Here is a 17,148-nt window from a genome sequence, read left to right on the forward strand (position 1 = left end):
CTACCTTACACAACACCAATGGTGCACGGACTTGCGCACTCAGGAGTAGAGCGGATTAATTCTTTAACAGTTACAATATGAAGTCACGCGCGTATGCTTGAAAAAAAACCCCATAATTTAACATATAAATAAAAAAATGTAATAGCACACTTAAAGTGTTTATTACAATAAAATTACTAAATGCTAAAAAATGTGCATTGCATTCACAATTCTGTGAAAACAGGGGGGCTTCAGCATTCCTGATAAAGAGTGTAGAAAGAGAGATGGCTGAGAGACATTACAAAAGAGAAAAGGTCAGAGGAATATCACTGGAAAAAGAAGGGTTACGATCAGGCAACAGCTTTAGGACCAGTGATAATATTATAACATATAAAATATTAGTGTTGTTGGATTTGCTATGTTTCACAAAACCAAGATATGCTGTTGTTGTAATGTTAGCTGTAGTAACAGGACAGTTTTGAGTGTCATTGTTTGTCTGATGTGCTGCTGGCTACTAACAAACAACTCTTGCTTTTATATACTCTTGTGTCCTGTGTTCATTTTTTGCTCTTCCTTTTTCACAAAGCTTTGTTTTGCTTCACTTCTGCTATGATAAAGAGACATTTACTCTTGCATTGTGTGTTCGTGCATTTTGGAGGCAGAGCAATGTTTGTTTGGGTTGATTTCAAATATCAACAGTGTTTCTCAGAAATTGCTTACTGACCTTTAACATTAAAAAATATATATATATAAAAAAAAATATAAAAAAAAATTCAAAATATTAATAAAAACTATATTAGTATCGCATTTATACTACAAAAAACACTTCATAGCACAAACTCTGCAAGATAAGTTTCACTCTATTTTTTTTTTTACATTTAGGCTTAGTGTTTGTTTAAATGATTTGTAAGTATATGCCATAGAAAAAGAAATGGTTTATAAACCAAACCGAGTGAAGCCAACATTCCATAAACAGTTTAAAGATGAAGTCCATATGTCTCACAGTGTGCTTCTGTTCTTAGTTGCATCTATCTGCTTTTTTAAAATGCGAACTTTTGTATTAACTTATTTTGTTTTATATGATATAACAAGAATCAATTGACATGAATGTATATTGATTTTGCTCTTTTCCATCTCACAGGCTTATAGAGACTGTCTTTCACGTGTCAAGCCCACCAACAAACCAGCACTAAAGGATCAGATATCGGCGTAAGAATGCTGCTATTATGATGGTGTGCAAGGAACACTGGCAGTCATGGTGGTAAAAGTAACACAGGGCCCTCTCTGAACGGTCTGAGCCGCCCCTCCCAGTCTATTAGTCCAAATTGCTCTTAATAACCACAGTTACATGAGACCCGCCAAATGATTACAGCAGCGTGCGGTTCACACTCACGGCCCTGTGCGACCAGACCAGTCAAGAGCTGCTGTGTAGAGTAGAATCGACATAAAACGAATGCCATATATCTGATCAATTCATAAAGCAACAGCAAGAACAAACATGATTTGATGTAGCATTCGCTTGAGTTACGCACTTAGTTTGAGCAACAATATTGATGCTTGTCTTCTTGTGTGTCTTGGCTCCCATTGGCTAAAGACCATTGGATCCGTCTCCGGGTTGAATCTCGCAAGGAATATTTTCTTTACAAATGAGTACACGTTTCTGGGGAATTTCATGCTAGACATAAATATATCTGCACTTTCTCAATGGCTTAAACGGTTAGGGCAAGGTGTAGACCACCTTAGTAACAATGAAAACAGACAGTGAGCCAGATTTACTAAACAGGGCAAATTAGCGCCGATGGGAGTGGAAAGTTCTGCGCGTGATCTATACTGACGACATGCAAATTAAAGAACACAGCCGGATCATTTCCATAATGACCAACGCAACCTACCAAGACAAGCACAAATTAGCGTCTGGCTTTTTTGGGTGGTAAATAAAGATGCAAATAACAGTAAATTGACTAGCGCAAAACTTAGGAAATTGCCTTGCATTACTCATTTAAATACTCTCCTCCCATAAATTTTGCGTCTGAAAGGGAAATCCTGCAAAAATAAAACGTGTTCACGCCTTTTCAGCGCTAATTTTTCCTGACGTGTCTTTAGTAAATCCTGACAGTAGTTTGTTTACGTCAAAAGAGGGTTAGTAACACATCAGTCAGTTTTTTTGGGTAAAGCATTACAAGTAACACGAATTACGTAATCAGATTACTTTTTTCAAGTAATGAGTAATGTAACACATTACTTTTAAATTTACAACTAAGTATTACTTTTTCAAATAAGTAATTCAAGTTACTTTGTTTTCCCATGTATTGACTGACACCTCTCCTGTCCCCATGTTAAAGGATTAGTTCACTTTCAAAAAAATTTTTGGCTGATAATTTACTCACCCCGATGTCATCCAAGATATCCATGTCTTTCCTTCTTCAGTCGAAAAGAAATTGAGGTTTTTGAGGAAAACATTCCAGGATTTTTCTACACAGAATGGACTTCAATTGCAACCAACTATACCAATGTTCAAAGAAGGTTCAAATGTCCGTCTCAATGCAGCTTCAAAGTCTCTACACGATCCCAGTCGAGAAAAAAAGGGTCTTATCTAGCGAAACGATCGTTCATTTTCTAAAAAATAAATATATATATACTTTTTAACCACAAATGCTCGTCGTGTACCATCTCTTAGATGTGCCACGCATTGCGTCATCACGTTGGTTGCCATTGAAGTCCATTCTGTGTAGAAAAATACTGGAGTGTTTTCCTCAAAAACCTTAATTTCTTTTAGACTGAAGAAAGAAAGACATGGATATCTTGGATGACATCGGGGTGAGTAAATTATCAGCAAACATTTTTTTGAAAGTGAACTAATCCTTTCAGAGAAACCATGAGTAAATGCAGAGGCATTGTGTGCGCTTTGTAAGCATGATTATAGTTCTAGACTAAATGTGAGTGTGCATTTACTCATTTCACTTACAAAAAAAACAAAACAGATTCAGTAACATGCAATCATGCAATTACTGAAGAAGTAAACGAGAAAGTAAGAATTTTCTTTTTTTTTTAAAGTGTGAACACTTATAGTGATGAAAAAAGGAACATATACACCGTTTACCCTCATCTTATGAAGTGTCTAAACAATCGTCTCAATTGTGTTGGAATTTCAGGAGAAACATCCAAGACAAATTTGATACATCAACCTAACGGCGAACTCAATTAAATCTTGTGCATGAGCAATGAAAGAGCAACCTCTGAGCAATAAAACTGTCCTTTGGAAAAGAACTGTATGACGTTGAAACTTAATTAAAGGCCTGAATGTCTGTCTGTCTCTCTGAATGAGAGTTTTTGTGTCTCTCTCTCAGTTTTTCTCTCTTAAGCGCAGGAGGAATGTGTAAACAGGCAGGCAGAGGCAGCTTCACGACACACTCACAGGACGTTGCTCAACTCTAAATGCCTCTGAATGTGTCACGTCCTGCATGGCCACCTGCCTTCCGCTTAACAGCAGATGAGGATGAGAAATAGATCTCCAGATAGATAATGTAGGAGAGAAGACTGACCTGAACCATTATTTGCCTAAATAAAAGCTGTTAAATTGCATAAAAGACCCCAGCAAACCTCAGAGAGGCTAATATGGGTTTTAAGGTCAACATTACACTCTTAAAAATAAAGGTCTACATCTATGGTTCCGTGAAGAACTTTTAAAAGGATAGTTCACCCTAAAATGAAAATGATCCCATCATTTACTCACTCTCTCAAGCCATCCTAGGCCAAACACAATCTGAGTTACATCAAAAAATATCCTGGCTCTTCCAAGCTTTATAATGGGAGTGAATAACTGAGATTTTGAAGCCTAAAAAAGCGTATCCATTCATCATGAAAGCAATCAATACGGCTCCAGGAGTTAATAAAGGCCTTCTGAAGCGAAGCGATGCGTTTATGTAAGAAAAATTACCATAATTATAACTTTATAAACTGTAATCACTAGCTTCTGGTTCCGGCCATACGCACTTTAACGAGAGAGTTGAGTTCCGGCAAGAGTGACCTCTGACCCGACGCATGACGTAGGATGTAGGTGTAGCGTAAGCTTCGGTGACAATAAGGCTGGGCAACAAACTCAAGCTCCTCCGACATTTCTCTTTAAAAATTCTCATTTTAGAGAATTCTCTTCTAATTCATGACCGGTGTTTTGTTTTGCTATATCCTTCGCGTTCGTCAATACAGGCATGCGTCGGGTCAGAGGTCACTCTTCTGCTGGAACTCGACTCTCGTACGGCCATTACCGGAAGCCAGTGATTATAGTTTATTAAGTTTTATATATGGATATTTTTCTTATAAAAACGCATTGCTTCACTTCAGGAGGTCTTTATTAACCCCCCCCCATCCCCCCCCCCCCCCGGAGCCGTATGGATTACTTTTATGATGGATGGATGAACTTTTTTGGGATTCAAAATCTTAGAAAGTTACCATTCACTGCCATTATAAAAGCTTGGAAGAGCCAGGGTATTTATTTATATAACTCCGATTGTATTCGTCTAAAGGAAGAAAGTCATATACACCTATGATGGCTTGAGGGTGAGTAAATTATGGGATAATTTTCATTTTTGGGTGAACTATCCCTTTAACATCCATAGTTTTCCACTGGACCGGTTATTGGAAAAGGTTCTTTAGATTTTAAAAATGTTCTTCACACTGAGCAAAATGGTTCTTTCTACATTCTATTTTTAAGAATGTAAAATCAAAATTGTCCTGGTCTTATTTGTAATTCATTGTTGCATGTTATTATTACAAAGAAAAAAAGTGTATGTTTATATATATATATATATATATATATATATATATTATTTCAGTTAATGTTTACTTTACTTTAAGTAATGGAAAAGTTTTTTGTGGTGTTAGTCAACAATATTTACTCTGGTTTATACCAATTAACAAAATAAAAAGACATCAACCAACTATATAATTCTGTAATTACGCAACATCTGAAAGAAAAAACTAGTCTGTGTTTACACCAACAGAAGCCATGTCATCGACTGGTATTTTCCTTGATAAACACATGCACACAAAGCCAGAAAGAAAAACTGAAGATGAATGAGCTGCGTGAGATGAAAGGCCCGTCACATCAGAGATGCCCGAGGGCACGATTAATCCGCTAATGAATGAAGATCACACACTGGCATAAAGTGGCTCCAAAACGCTGCTGCCAGATGTGTTAATTGAGATGAGGAGGTAAAGAGGGAAAAAACGAGACTTTAAGAAGTGATATTGTTGGTTTTGCCGCCAGAAAGTTATCTCTGAATACGGGGCCAGTGGCGACAGCTGTGTGCCAGGCAGGTTGGCGTGTTCTTTTTACAAATGTGCCAGGAAATTGCGCCAAGGCTGGATCTACAGCAGCACTCATCAGACATGTGTGTTTCTGTGTATGATGGCGTGTGACGATGTGAGATGAAATGATGATGCTTCAGATGTTCTGGGTTCAGGGCATTGCTTAGGGGTTGCTAAGGTGTTCTGATAGGAGTGCAGTTCCAGGTGTTTAAAACTCCATGGACACTTTTCACAGACTGAAGATGTGTTTGGTCATCAGCATCATAAATCCTGCAAAGTTTTTTATATTCAATTTTTTTTTATGTATGCACACTTATAACACTTTACTTAGTATTTTATTACCTTTGCATCAAATTACAAAGGACTAGTTAACGTTGCTAGAGGGTGTTTCTAATACAGTGGCTATGGGACGGCCGTTATCAATCTTTTTGTACTCTTTTTGAAAGTTGTGAAAGCACTTTTGTGAAGTTTTTCTTTTGCTATTTGAGCAAACTGGAACGCAAAAAAATGATTTGTTATGTAGTCGCTTATTCACCGCTATTTAAGTTTACCCAACTATTATGACCTCCACTTCTGAGAAACCCGGAAATGTGAAAAGGGTCAATTCATTTTTCATTTGTAACTGAATTTTTAGCAGTAACTGATTCGTTGAACAGACCTTTTGTTAATTGATGGTATATGCTTTTGTTTAAGGCATCAGCCTGCATTATGTCATCTTATTTTTTGTAAAGAATCACGTTTAACAGTGGAATTCATGGTGAAAAACCAATAATGATGCTGTGAAGAAAATTCCACCAATCAGACGTTGCAAGGAAGAGCTCTTTAGCTCCGCCCACGTAATCGAGACGGTCTCCCTACGCTGTCTAAATACTTACATATTTGTATATGTACACTGCAAAAAACGAAAACAGAAAATGTACATGTAATTTTCTGCCAGGACATTATCCAGTAATTTTATAGAAATTTCCATTAACCCAAAAGCACAACACAATGCATACATATATATATATACACAACTTTAAATGAATAATTTCAATTCAGTTATGTCATTCGCAGTGTTTCATGGGTCTTTCTCTCATGTTGAGTTCCCAGGTTTGTACCTTTGTCTTTTTGTCTGATTTTTAAATATTTTTGTTTCAAATCAAAGTTTGTAATGTCATTCACCTCATAGCTGGTTTGTTTGGTTTATGGCTCTTTAACAAAAACTTTTTTTTAAATCCCAGTTGAGAATTTTTTTTTTTAAAAACCCACTTCCGGATGGGCACTGTTGCACTTCATTAACACATTGCTATGTGGTTTCTTACTAATCCAAATCAGTTTTTATGATATTCTGGGCTTTAAATATATCTCAGCTCCCTCTTTGAAAGTTAAAGGGATTTTTTTGTGCAATCATTTAGAAACGTATAGTAACAGCACATCGTCACGTCATGAACGCCTTGAGTAATTTCACGACAGAAAACGGAAAAAGTTTGCATGAAACGTAAGCGTAAGAAACATCTGCCAGTCACCGTTAACGGTTGACAGAATCCGATCTACTTTTATTCGATTATGGTGAAGAACTTTGGCCGTAATGTCAGATTGCAGCCGACTTTAACATAAACATGTACTGAAGAAAGTCAAGCACTGTGTGTTTCTGGTACCATTCTCTGCCACATGAAAGTAATTCATGACAGCTTGTGTGTGTTTACGGGTCCTGGGGCTCAGTGTGAAAAATGAAATTTGGCAGCGTCTTCTAACAGTTGGCTTTTTTCAGGTAGTGAGAGCAACCGAGAAGTTTAGGCACGAGAACGGCGAGGACTGCACACAACTCACAAGTTCAGACATCAACTCCGATGAAGTGGCTTTTTCATAATTGAAGCATAACTGGAGCTTTTTGCCAGATCAGGTTCCTCTGAGAGAGAGAACATGGGCTGTTTCTCTTTTCCGTGACAAGTATCTGTTCAGTGTATCGGTAAAACAAAGCATCAAAGTTTATTTTCTGTCTGAGAAATGTCACAATGCTTCCTATAAATCTAGCTGATCCTGTAATGACCCAATATTGATGGATAAAATGGATTTTCTTTTTTTTCTTTTCTGGAAATACATCCTGACCTTCTTTTGTAACCCAACAAAAGGATGGATTATTCTTTCAGTGCTTCATATTCAAAACTATGAGCATGGCTCTGTTCAGAATAGTATACTAGTATATTATTCTTTAAAAAAAAATCCCATAATTTACTCACCCTTAAGCCATCCTATACTGTAGGTGTATATGACTTTCTTCTTTCAGCCGAACACAAATGGAGTTATATTAAATCATATCCTGGAAGGTCACTCTTTCGCCAGAACTCCACTTATAAAGTTTTAAATATGGATATTTTTCTTACAAAAACCCATCGCTTCACTTCAGAAGGCATTTATTAACCCATTCTCATTTGGATTACTTTTATGATGGATGGATGGAGCTTCACAAACTCCCATTATAAAGCTTGGAAGAGCCAGGATATTTTTTAATATAACTCTGATTGTGTTTGGCTGAAAGAAGTCATATACACCTAGGATGGCCATGAGGCCTGAGTAAATAATGGGATAATTTTCATTTTTGGAAGAACTATGAGTGTGAATTTTCTGCATGTCTTCAATTCCAGCATGACATTTGAGTACACCTTGTATCCCACAATGCAATGTGCTCGATTTTACATCGGCTGTTTTGGGAACGGAATATTTGCTTACTGCATACTGAATACTATGCAGTAAATACATATATATAAATTGGCTATATATATATGTATATATTTATATATATACACACATATGCGTGTAATTGTGACCATATCTCACAATTTAACTTCATATCGTCAACTATTTCACAATTTTCTTTAGTATATTTACTCGAAGGCAGATGAGTGCTTCCTTAGTATATTTCATTTTATTATCAAAAAATAGCATATAAATTGAATGACAAACATTTTAAACGGTATTTTACCTCACGATGATTATGCTAAATGTTTTATTCAGAATGTGGCTGAAAAAAAAAAAGGATAATTGGAGTACATTTTACAAGAAAATCCTATCGAAGGTTTGCTAGTTCGAAATTTCCCGCTTTAAATCAACGTGTTGCTTGCCATTTCAATAGCAATTTCTGAGTGAAAATTGTGAAAAAGCAGATTGTACACTGCGCATTCAGAACAGAGCCAGAGCACAGGTCGAAGGTCAAGCGGCTCGCTCTTAAGAGCACGTTGATGGACAGGCACAAGAGGGCAATACAGTAAACATTTTCACAAGTCAAGCGGCCTTGACAGCACGTGTTTGTATTTGCCTCTCGCTGATCGTGCCTGCAGCTCCTCAAAGGCCGCCTTTGTGCATTGAGGCGTGCTGAATCCATTTTTTAAAACAGTACCGTAACACAATCTATGCATCAATTCATGCATCGGGCCACACGTCTCGTCCCACTGGCTGGGCGTTATGCCACGATGCTGCACAAAATCATTCATCTCTGGATTCGGGCGCTCTTTGCACGTGCTGATCACATGACGTGTGATATTTGGTACTCACTTCGCGGCTCCCGCGGTCCGTCCACTGTGACCTTTATGGCTCGATGGTAAGTCGCCACTTGCGGTGGGTTCGTGAATACTGTGATTGTCAGCGTGAAGCTCTTTCCTGCAAAACACAAAAAAAGGTTCAAACCCGATTAATCCGCCGGACAATGTGTCGCATTCATTGCGCAGCGGTCATTTGCATTTCTCTGCTGGTCACGGTGATGACTGTGGGATTTTAACTGTGAGGAACTCGAGCCATTGAAAAGGCCTGGGCGCAACGGACAATAATGGAATTGGTTTGGAGAGTGAGCCTTGCTGAGATTTGAATTTGTAATATTCAGTTGTTGGACATGACAAATCAGAAATGCATAAAACAGGCCATATTAGGTTTTATATAATATACAGTACATCAAGGGGAATGACTGCGCTAGGCCTCTGTCATTACTGTTACTGGTTGAGTAGGACCAGTAAGCAACCACCTAGCAGCCACTCAGAACACCTTAGCAACTGCATGGCAACACCCTGGCAACCCTCCACATCATCCAAACATTGTAGAAGTTATGCAAATGTTCTTTATAAAATGAAAATAGTCCAATTTTCTAATATTAAGTGAACGAATAACTCATTAAACAGTATATTTCACCGAATAAACACTCATACAGGGCTTGTTGGGCTTGCTGGGGCTATAGACCCATCAGAAATGTGCTCAGCACAACAGTATTTGTAGAATGGTAGGTTAGGGTTAGGGTTAGAATAAGTTGACATGTACTTGCAAAGTTACTTAAAGTAAGTAGAATGTCTCTTGGAGGAGCATCACAATAAAGAGGTAGCAGATATTAAGCAGACAGTCTTAATACTCTAATATGAATTATTTGACATGTTGTTGCAAAGTTACAAAAGAGACCATTAAAATAAAGTGATAGCCTTTCATTAAAAAATATATAATAATTAAAACCTAAGCAATATTAAGAATCTAAAAAAACAAATAAAGTTTAATAATGTTTTCATGGGGAGGAGTCTACTGTATGCTCAAGTATTAGCGAATGGTGATCATATTGAGCAACAGTGATCATAATGGTGCGCTATTAAATATGAGGAAAAAGATTGCGGAATTCAGACACATCTCGGAAAAGCTCAGAAGACTTGTTGGCCTCTTGTAATCTGCTATTAGTGAGTTGTTATCTTTTTGAAGATTCACTCAAGTTTTAACCGTCAAATTATACAGATTTTAATTTAAATTCTTGTACTTTGTTCACCCTAGCCTAGTGGTGATGAAAAAGAGCAAATGTTGTTTTCAATCTTAGCATAAAGGCTAATTTATTCTTTTGCGCATGGTCGGTTTCTCGCTCTGTGTCAAAAAAGTTCAAAAACTTGAAAAAAAGGAAAAAAAGAAAACCACAAGCATGTTCCTTCATTTCGCTCGCTCATCATTATCTGTTATCTCATCATTATGATTGATGAGGTTATCCCCAGGTTACCCCCCCCCCTCCATATAGATACAGAGCTTAATAACTGGGCACACTTTTACAATATGACCTTGTAAATGTATAATCTAAGGTAAATGGAAAATTAAATAAGTACAATGCAATAAATGCAGGGTATTGAAGTTATTGATGCACTTAGTTTTTTTCTTAGCACCCCCAAGAAAAAGATCCTGGATTTCATTAATATAACTGCTTAATGATATTATATAAATATAAAAGCATATGATAAAAAAATAAAATAAATAAATATTGTATTAACATGTAAATATGTAAATATATGAATATTTAATTTGCTGCATATTAGATTAATAAATATGTATTACTATTATCAATTGAATATTTGTATTATTTTTCTATATTTAAATAATTTTATATATATATAACAGTATATTAAATAGTTATATATTAAACTTAAAAATATAGAAATTAAAATATAATATATAAATATTATATTTCATTTTTTAAAAATATTTAAATTAAATATAATATGATAATTTACAGAATACTTCCAGGATTTATTAATGAAGAAAATGTCTAGTATTTTTACTTTTAGACTTCAACTGTTGCAAAAAAAATAAAAATAATACAGAAGCTTGCAAACATTCGCAAGCATGGTCTCATGCAGTGGCATTTGGATTTTCCTTTTTAAAATGCAGCCACGGATAAACTTCTGCAGCAGTGCTGTTATTAGTAATAATTATTTTATGTGTGATTCAAAACAAGGGTTGGGTGTCAAGGTGGGATCCTGCGGTCACTGATCTTTCATCTTACGTGACCTTTCACTGAGCAACTTCTCTCTTTTTTCAGATTAAACGTTCATAAATGTGTGAGCTCTTACTTCCAATTAACTTTGACAAAAAGACGTGCTATAGAGGCGAACCTTTCTGTCGGTAGAGCACAGGAAATACTAAGATTCTTCTAATGAGGCAGACTCAGCACAGCAGTAATGTGTAATGTGTGAAGCATGCTGTGAAGTCAAGCATGACACATTCTCAGAGATGCAATCTGCAAGTAAGACAGGAAGAAGTGGGTGGAAAGGCACTGACACAACACAACAGGCAGCTACACTTCTTATGTAGCTCGTGCATCAGACAGCATCTAAACTAGCTTAAATTGACAAACTCTTGGAATGGGAAGAGCTTTCAAACAAATAATCTAAGGTCACCAAGCCTGTTGTTTTGATTCAGCTTCATCACTGTAAAAAAAAAAAAATGTAACTGTAAAATATTGCAACACTACAGAAAAAAACTGTATGAAGCTTTAATATAGCTCATACACTGAAAATATTGGTTTTACTTGAAACAATTTTCGGTCCACTTTAGACATTCTACTAACTATAAGTAACTTTGTAACTGCATGTCAACTAACTCTCATTAGACTGTTAGGTTTAGTAGGTTTGAGTTATAAGTGAATAAGTTGACATGTAGTTGCAAAGTTACTTATATTAAGTAGAATGTCTGTTGAGGAAGCATCAAACTAAAGTGTTAGCATTAAGCAGACAGTCTACTAATACTCTAATGAGAGTTATTTGACATGTAGTTGTAAAGTTACTAATAGTTAGTAGAATGTCTAAAGTGGACCATCGAAAAAAAGCGTTACCCTATTTTCACTTCGAAATTACTAGTAAATTGCACAAATAATTACAAAGAAACTTCAATTAAACATTACATTTTGACCCACCCATTTCTTGGACCCACCCGAGCCCTTCCCAGCGAGCTGATACCCAACACACGCCACGGCCCAACCCAGCGTGGCCAATTCCATTCATAAATAAGGGCACAGCGCTTCTGAAAACAGAAATGTGTTCCTGCGTAAATGAAATGTTAAACACATCATGTCTCGTCTCAGGAAACGGCGTTGCTTACGGTAATTCAAGGAGCGCTATTTTTCTGGTGTCATTTGTTTGATTGCGGTCGATGTTATTTTAATCTTCCACACAGCGCATCGTATCGTTTTCCATATTTAATTTCCTTATGCCGTGCTATCTCCTCCCTGACTTCCTCTTCCAGATCCCGTGTCATAGATAGAGGAAACTCTAGCCTGAGAAGGTGTGGGTCTCCATGCGGGCCAAGCCCTGTTCACTGTGACAGCTGTGAGGAGATAACACGGATGCGCACCCATGGCGTGCTGGGGGGTGTGTGAGGACGTTCAGTGACCAGCCGAATGCTCCACAAACTACTGTGTGCACGTCCGTGTCCTCTTGGACTGATTGTGGGTCGATCTGGTGTCTTCAACACACACACAAATGCCACTGATTTAACCACCACAGACATAAACAGTAGCAATCGATTATTGCCTTTGATATTTGGCCGATTAACACAAGCTTAATCCATCTTTATCCATCCCATTTGTGTCACTTCCTGAATCTACCAACAACCTTGCATTGGATTCAAATATTTTGTGCATGTGTTTTGCAAAGTAAGATTGTCCTTTTTTTAATGTCCGATTCATACAGTAAGATTTTTTTTAAAGAAATTCTTCTATTTAGAAAGGATGCACTCAATTGATCTAAAGTGACAGTAGAAACTACTTCTTTTCAACTATCTGTTCATCAAATAATCCCGAAAAAGATCACAGATTCCACAAAAATATCAAGCGGCACAACTGTTTTCAACACTGATAATAATAATAAAAATAATAAATGTTTCTAGAGCAGCAAATCATTATATTAGAATGATTTCTGAAGGATCATGTGACACTGAAGACTTGAGAAATTATGCTGAAAATTCAGCTTTGCGTCACAGGAATAAATTGCATTTATAAAATATATTGACATGATAATAATAATAATATTTCACAATATTGCAGTTTTGACTGTATTTTTGATCTAATAAATGCAGCCTTGGTGAGCAGAAGAGACTTCTTTCAAAAACAATTTAAAAAAATCTTACCGACATGAACTAAACGGTGTGTGTGTGTGTGTGTGTCTATATAAAAAAGGTAAAAAAGCTGTAACTGGGGCAGTACTTTTTCAAAGTGTGTGTGTGTGCGTGTGCCCACAATAGAATTTAGTGATATCAAATATGATGTATATATTATTATGTATATATTATTTTTTAATTATATAATAAAAATATATAATTTTATAATAATTAACACTATTTACTCATAATTCTATATTGTATATTTATACATATTAATATAATTTCTTTTTAGATTTGTTGAATTGACACTGTCAGAGCAACCACTTCTATCCTTTTAAATCTCAAATGTAACCAAATATCAGACAAAATCAGTTTATCACAACATACATCAGCCATCGGCTACACCCTACGCTCTCTACTGTATATATCTCTGCACCAGCCACTGAAAAAACCCAAATAAGTCGAGCGGCGCTTCCCCAAAACACCTGGAGTTGTTTTCATCCAGATTCAGTCTGTAGTTTGTGGGCGCCATGCGAGGGATTCCCTGCTGCACACGTTCGTGCTTCACTTTAAGTGCCCGTGTGGATTAGTAGGGCAAGTCTAGACCTCGGATACGCAGCCTCCAGCAGCAGACGGGCGCTCCTGTGATCTCCTGTCCCGTTCCCTTCAAAGCCCTGCGCTCTCAATGCCTTCTTCCGACAGGATCACAAGAGCAGGATTTTGTCTTTGACAATAATTGCAAGCATATCAAAAGCAGCATTCATCCACACATAAGCAGTCTGTGAGCACTTTGAGCCCGCATTCATGTGCTAAAGATTGGGGGGGGGGGGGGGGGGGTTAGGGTGTGTAGGGTGGATGTAACACAGAAAAATATTAAATGGAAATGCCATTTTTACTTTGCAACAGATACATGCTGCTTTAAGTTTTTTTTTAAAAACGTTTTAAGCTCCGGGAATACTTAAATGACAGTTATTTTTTTTGGGAGCACACCCTTTTTCTTTATTCTCAACGTGGAAGCACTCAAAATGTTGGACGCTCGTGGAAAATAATAATGCTGAGGCCTCTCTGTGATTCGGTTCCAGTTCTGCAGTTCTTTTCTTTTCAGTGTTATCCGTAAGTGAGGAATCTTGGACAGTATCCTATTGTGTTTATGTAAAATATGCTATGTATAATTTGCATCATATTAAAACATTTTTTACAAGTTACACAGATGCCATCTATACACTCTTAAATAGCAATAAATTCGTTTTATCTGGGTATTTGCGGTAAAACTTGACTTTTCCTGTCAATTTGGATTGTGCACCGCATGCCAAACTTTTATTTCCAACATGTCATTTATTGTAAACGAATGTCTTACGTGATTTGACCCTTTTTATGATTCAGCCAAAGCAAACGAAGCGGCCAGCGAAGAATAAATAAAATTAAAGTGGAAGTACCAACCTCTTCCACTCCTGCCAACAAATCTCAGGTCGTTGAAACGCGCCACCTGATTCTTCATGACAGCTGAGGCGTTTCGCAGTTCTGCCGAGTAGTTCTCGTCATTCCCTGCCATAACTGTCACCACGGTCCCGTCAGGAACATCTCCCAGAGCAACAACCTGAGCAGAAAACACAACATTTACCCTCATATTCACTGTTTACACCACTGTTGATTCACATACTTTCTCAATCCTGATCAAAACAGGCCCGTGATCCAGATTATACGTGACATTTTGAAACTAAACGGCTGTATAACACAATAATAACACAATAAATCAATTCAAACATGCAAATGTATCATTAGACAAAAGCTAGATTGTCCTTTAAAGTGAGCTTTCAAATTGTCTATGTAAAAAAATCACCTTAAACTGGTTGGAAAACATAAGGAGATATCAGTGAGTCCACAGTATAAATGAGTTACACCAAGACTTTAACATTACTATTGATTTAGCAGTAAACAATGAGCATAATGTCTAAAGCAAATTTGAATATATATATATAGAATATATACTATATATATATATATATATAGTATATATTATATATATATATATATATATAGTATAAATTATATATATAATATATATATATATATATATATAGTATAGTATTTAATATTAGATATAGAAAATTTATATAAATAAAAAAACACACATTATATTGTCAAAATTACTATTATTTACATTTTTTCCCTAAAATAACAAACTGTAAAAAGTATGTTTAATTCAGATGAATGTTTTGATGTTATTGTTCAATGTGAGCAGGAGCAGCTGGTTCAGTTCTACAAGCTCATATAAATGAACAAAGGTTTACTGAACAAAATGACTCTGAAATCATCCTGTGTCACAGATACGTTAGATGCATTTGTATGAAATACTCTATCTTTGGTGAAAGTATTAATAGTTGTGTGTAATTTAGGCCGCGTGATTAAACATGCATGTGTTTGTATCTATGAATAGCTTCAGATCTCTCAGATTTCACTTCTCTCTAGCACGGCAGGATTTCTCATTTTAAACATCACCCACAAATAACCGCGAACAATAATTAAAACAACTACATACTATTATTAACATTAAAGCACATGAATTGTTGATGTGGAAAAGACACATCATAAATCATTTCCACCAATAAGTCTTTAAAGAACTGGATTACAATAGGAAACCCCCAACAATGCTGTGCAGATTTTTATTTAATGTACATTTAAATAAAAGTTTGATTAGATATTAAGTATTTATAACCTTATATGTAACGTCAAGACCTGCGAGTTTACATTTACATAAAATGAACTTAAATAGAATATATATTTTTTTGCAACTGTTATAAATGGCTGCGTTTTTCTTTTCTACTAATTTTTAAGTGTGTTTTATATGTAATTTTATGCATTTTAATGTTGTCTGGATGTTGGCCAGGTCTCTAAAGGAGATTTAAATCTCAACGAGGCCAGCCTGGTTAAATGATTAAATGAATAAATATATTCATTTATGAATGTAAACGATCTACTGATCTACTGGTCATGTCTAAAATGCTAAACACATCACGAGTTAATGTGCATCTAAATAGTAAAAAAAAAAAAAAACAACATAAATGTAGTTTAATGTAGCCTAAACACTAATGTTTGTAAATCACTATTAAATCCGTAAGTGTTTCTGACCTTAAACGCCACCGGGAGAGTTTTGTTGCACCTCCAGTGAGACGGCAGCACTGAGCACAGAAAGTTGGGGCTGTCCGTGCGCACGAGCTCGGCGGGGTGGTCCGCGATGATTTCCACCATGGTTCGGTTGTCGTGCTGTCGGAGTCTCGGCACCGCCGCGTTCGGCTCCTGCTGCACATCGCTCATCTTCCCCGCCACCGGCTGAAGGCTGCTGGACGGCGGACTGAACCTGCGGCTGGTGTTCGGGTCTACCGGAATGCGCATCACAACAATGTCAGCAAAGGTAAGGACACTTCAAACCAGCACTAAAGTCAGTGTTTTCGATCACAAATAGCCAGGATCTATATCAAGTCCGTTAGGCTGAGTAACGCGCCTTCCAGAAACCGAAAAAGTTGGATGAGATCGGTTCCTCTCAGGCTTTACGCGCAAGCTTTACGCGCTGCTACAGGTGAATCGCGTTGAAATTAACGCGCGCGAGCTCATGGTTACACGCAGAAGAAACGCAGACATAATTTACGAGGCGATTTTTTGCTTCTCCAATGTTGAACGTTGCTGTAATAAACTTCAAAATCCGGAATAAAAGCGAGTCACTTCGCGTTACGCGCAGCGCTCGATCGGAGAGTTCACTTTACCGCGCTTCTTAAAACGTGCCACCATGTAAGTAGTAAAAAGAAAGTTTACAGCTTTGCAAAAGTCCCCAAGACCTTTCTTGGTCCATGCACGGTCTTTGTGAAGGGTTAAAAAGGTGATTCCGAAGGTTGTGGTTAGAAAGATGAAGGCGCTGCAAAGCCGCAGTGTTTTTGTCTCGTTGTGTGGTTTGTCTTAGGAGGCAGGGACTTGGGTGAGCTCAGGTTTTTTGTGGTTTAT

General features: G+C 36.8%; 2 protein-coding genes across 3 annotated transcripts in view; one reads left to right on the plus strand and one right to left on the minus strand.

Annotated features, from left to right (window-relative positions):
• Nucleotides 1-17,148, minus strand: part of runx2a (RUNX family transcription factor 2a) — a 67,870-nt gene that overhangs the window by 27,718 nt on the left and 23,004 nt on the right. For both annotated transcript variants that reach the window (XM_081393850.1, XM_081393849.1), the window contains exons 3-5: nt 16,282-16,529; nt 14,593-14,749; nt 8,821-8,925 (exon numbers count right to left, since the gene is read on the minus strand). In XM_081393850.1, the coding sequence (XP_081249976.1) occupies nt 8,821-8,925; nt 14,593-14,749; nt 16,282-16,529 (510 nt within the window). The remainder of the gene's footprint in view (nt 1-8,820; nt 8,926-14,592; nt 14,750-16,281; nt 16,530-17,148) is intronic.
• supt3h (SPT3 homolog, SAGA and STAGA complex component) overlaps nt 16,425-17,148 on the plus strand; it is a 124,279-nt gene continuing 123,555 nt past the window's right edge. Inside the window, exon 1 of the mRNA XM_081393851.1 lies at nt 16,425-16,564. Within this exon, the coding sequence (XP_081249977.1) occupies nt 16,538-16,564 (27 nt within the window). The 5' untranslated portion in view covers nt 16,425-16,537. The remainder of the gene's footprint in view (nt 16,565-17,148) is intronic.

The sequence above is a fragment of the Scardinius erythrophthalmus genome (assembly GCF_964197995.2).
Source record: "Scardinius erythrophthalmus genome assembly, chromosome: 19".
Lineage (NCBI taxonomy): Eukaryota > Metazoa > Chordata > Actinopteri > Cypriniformes > Leuciscidae > Scardinius > Scardinius erythrophthalmus.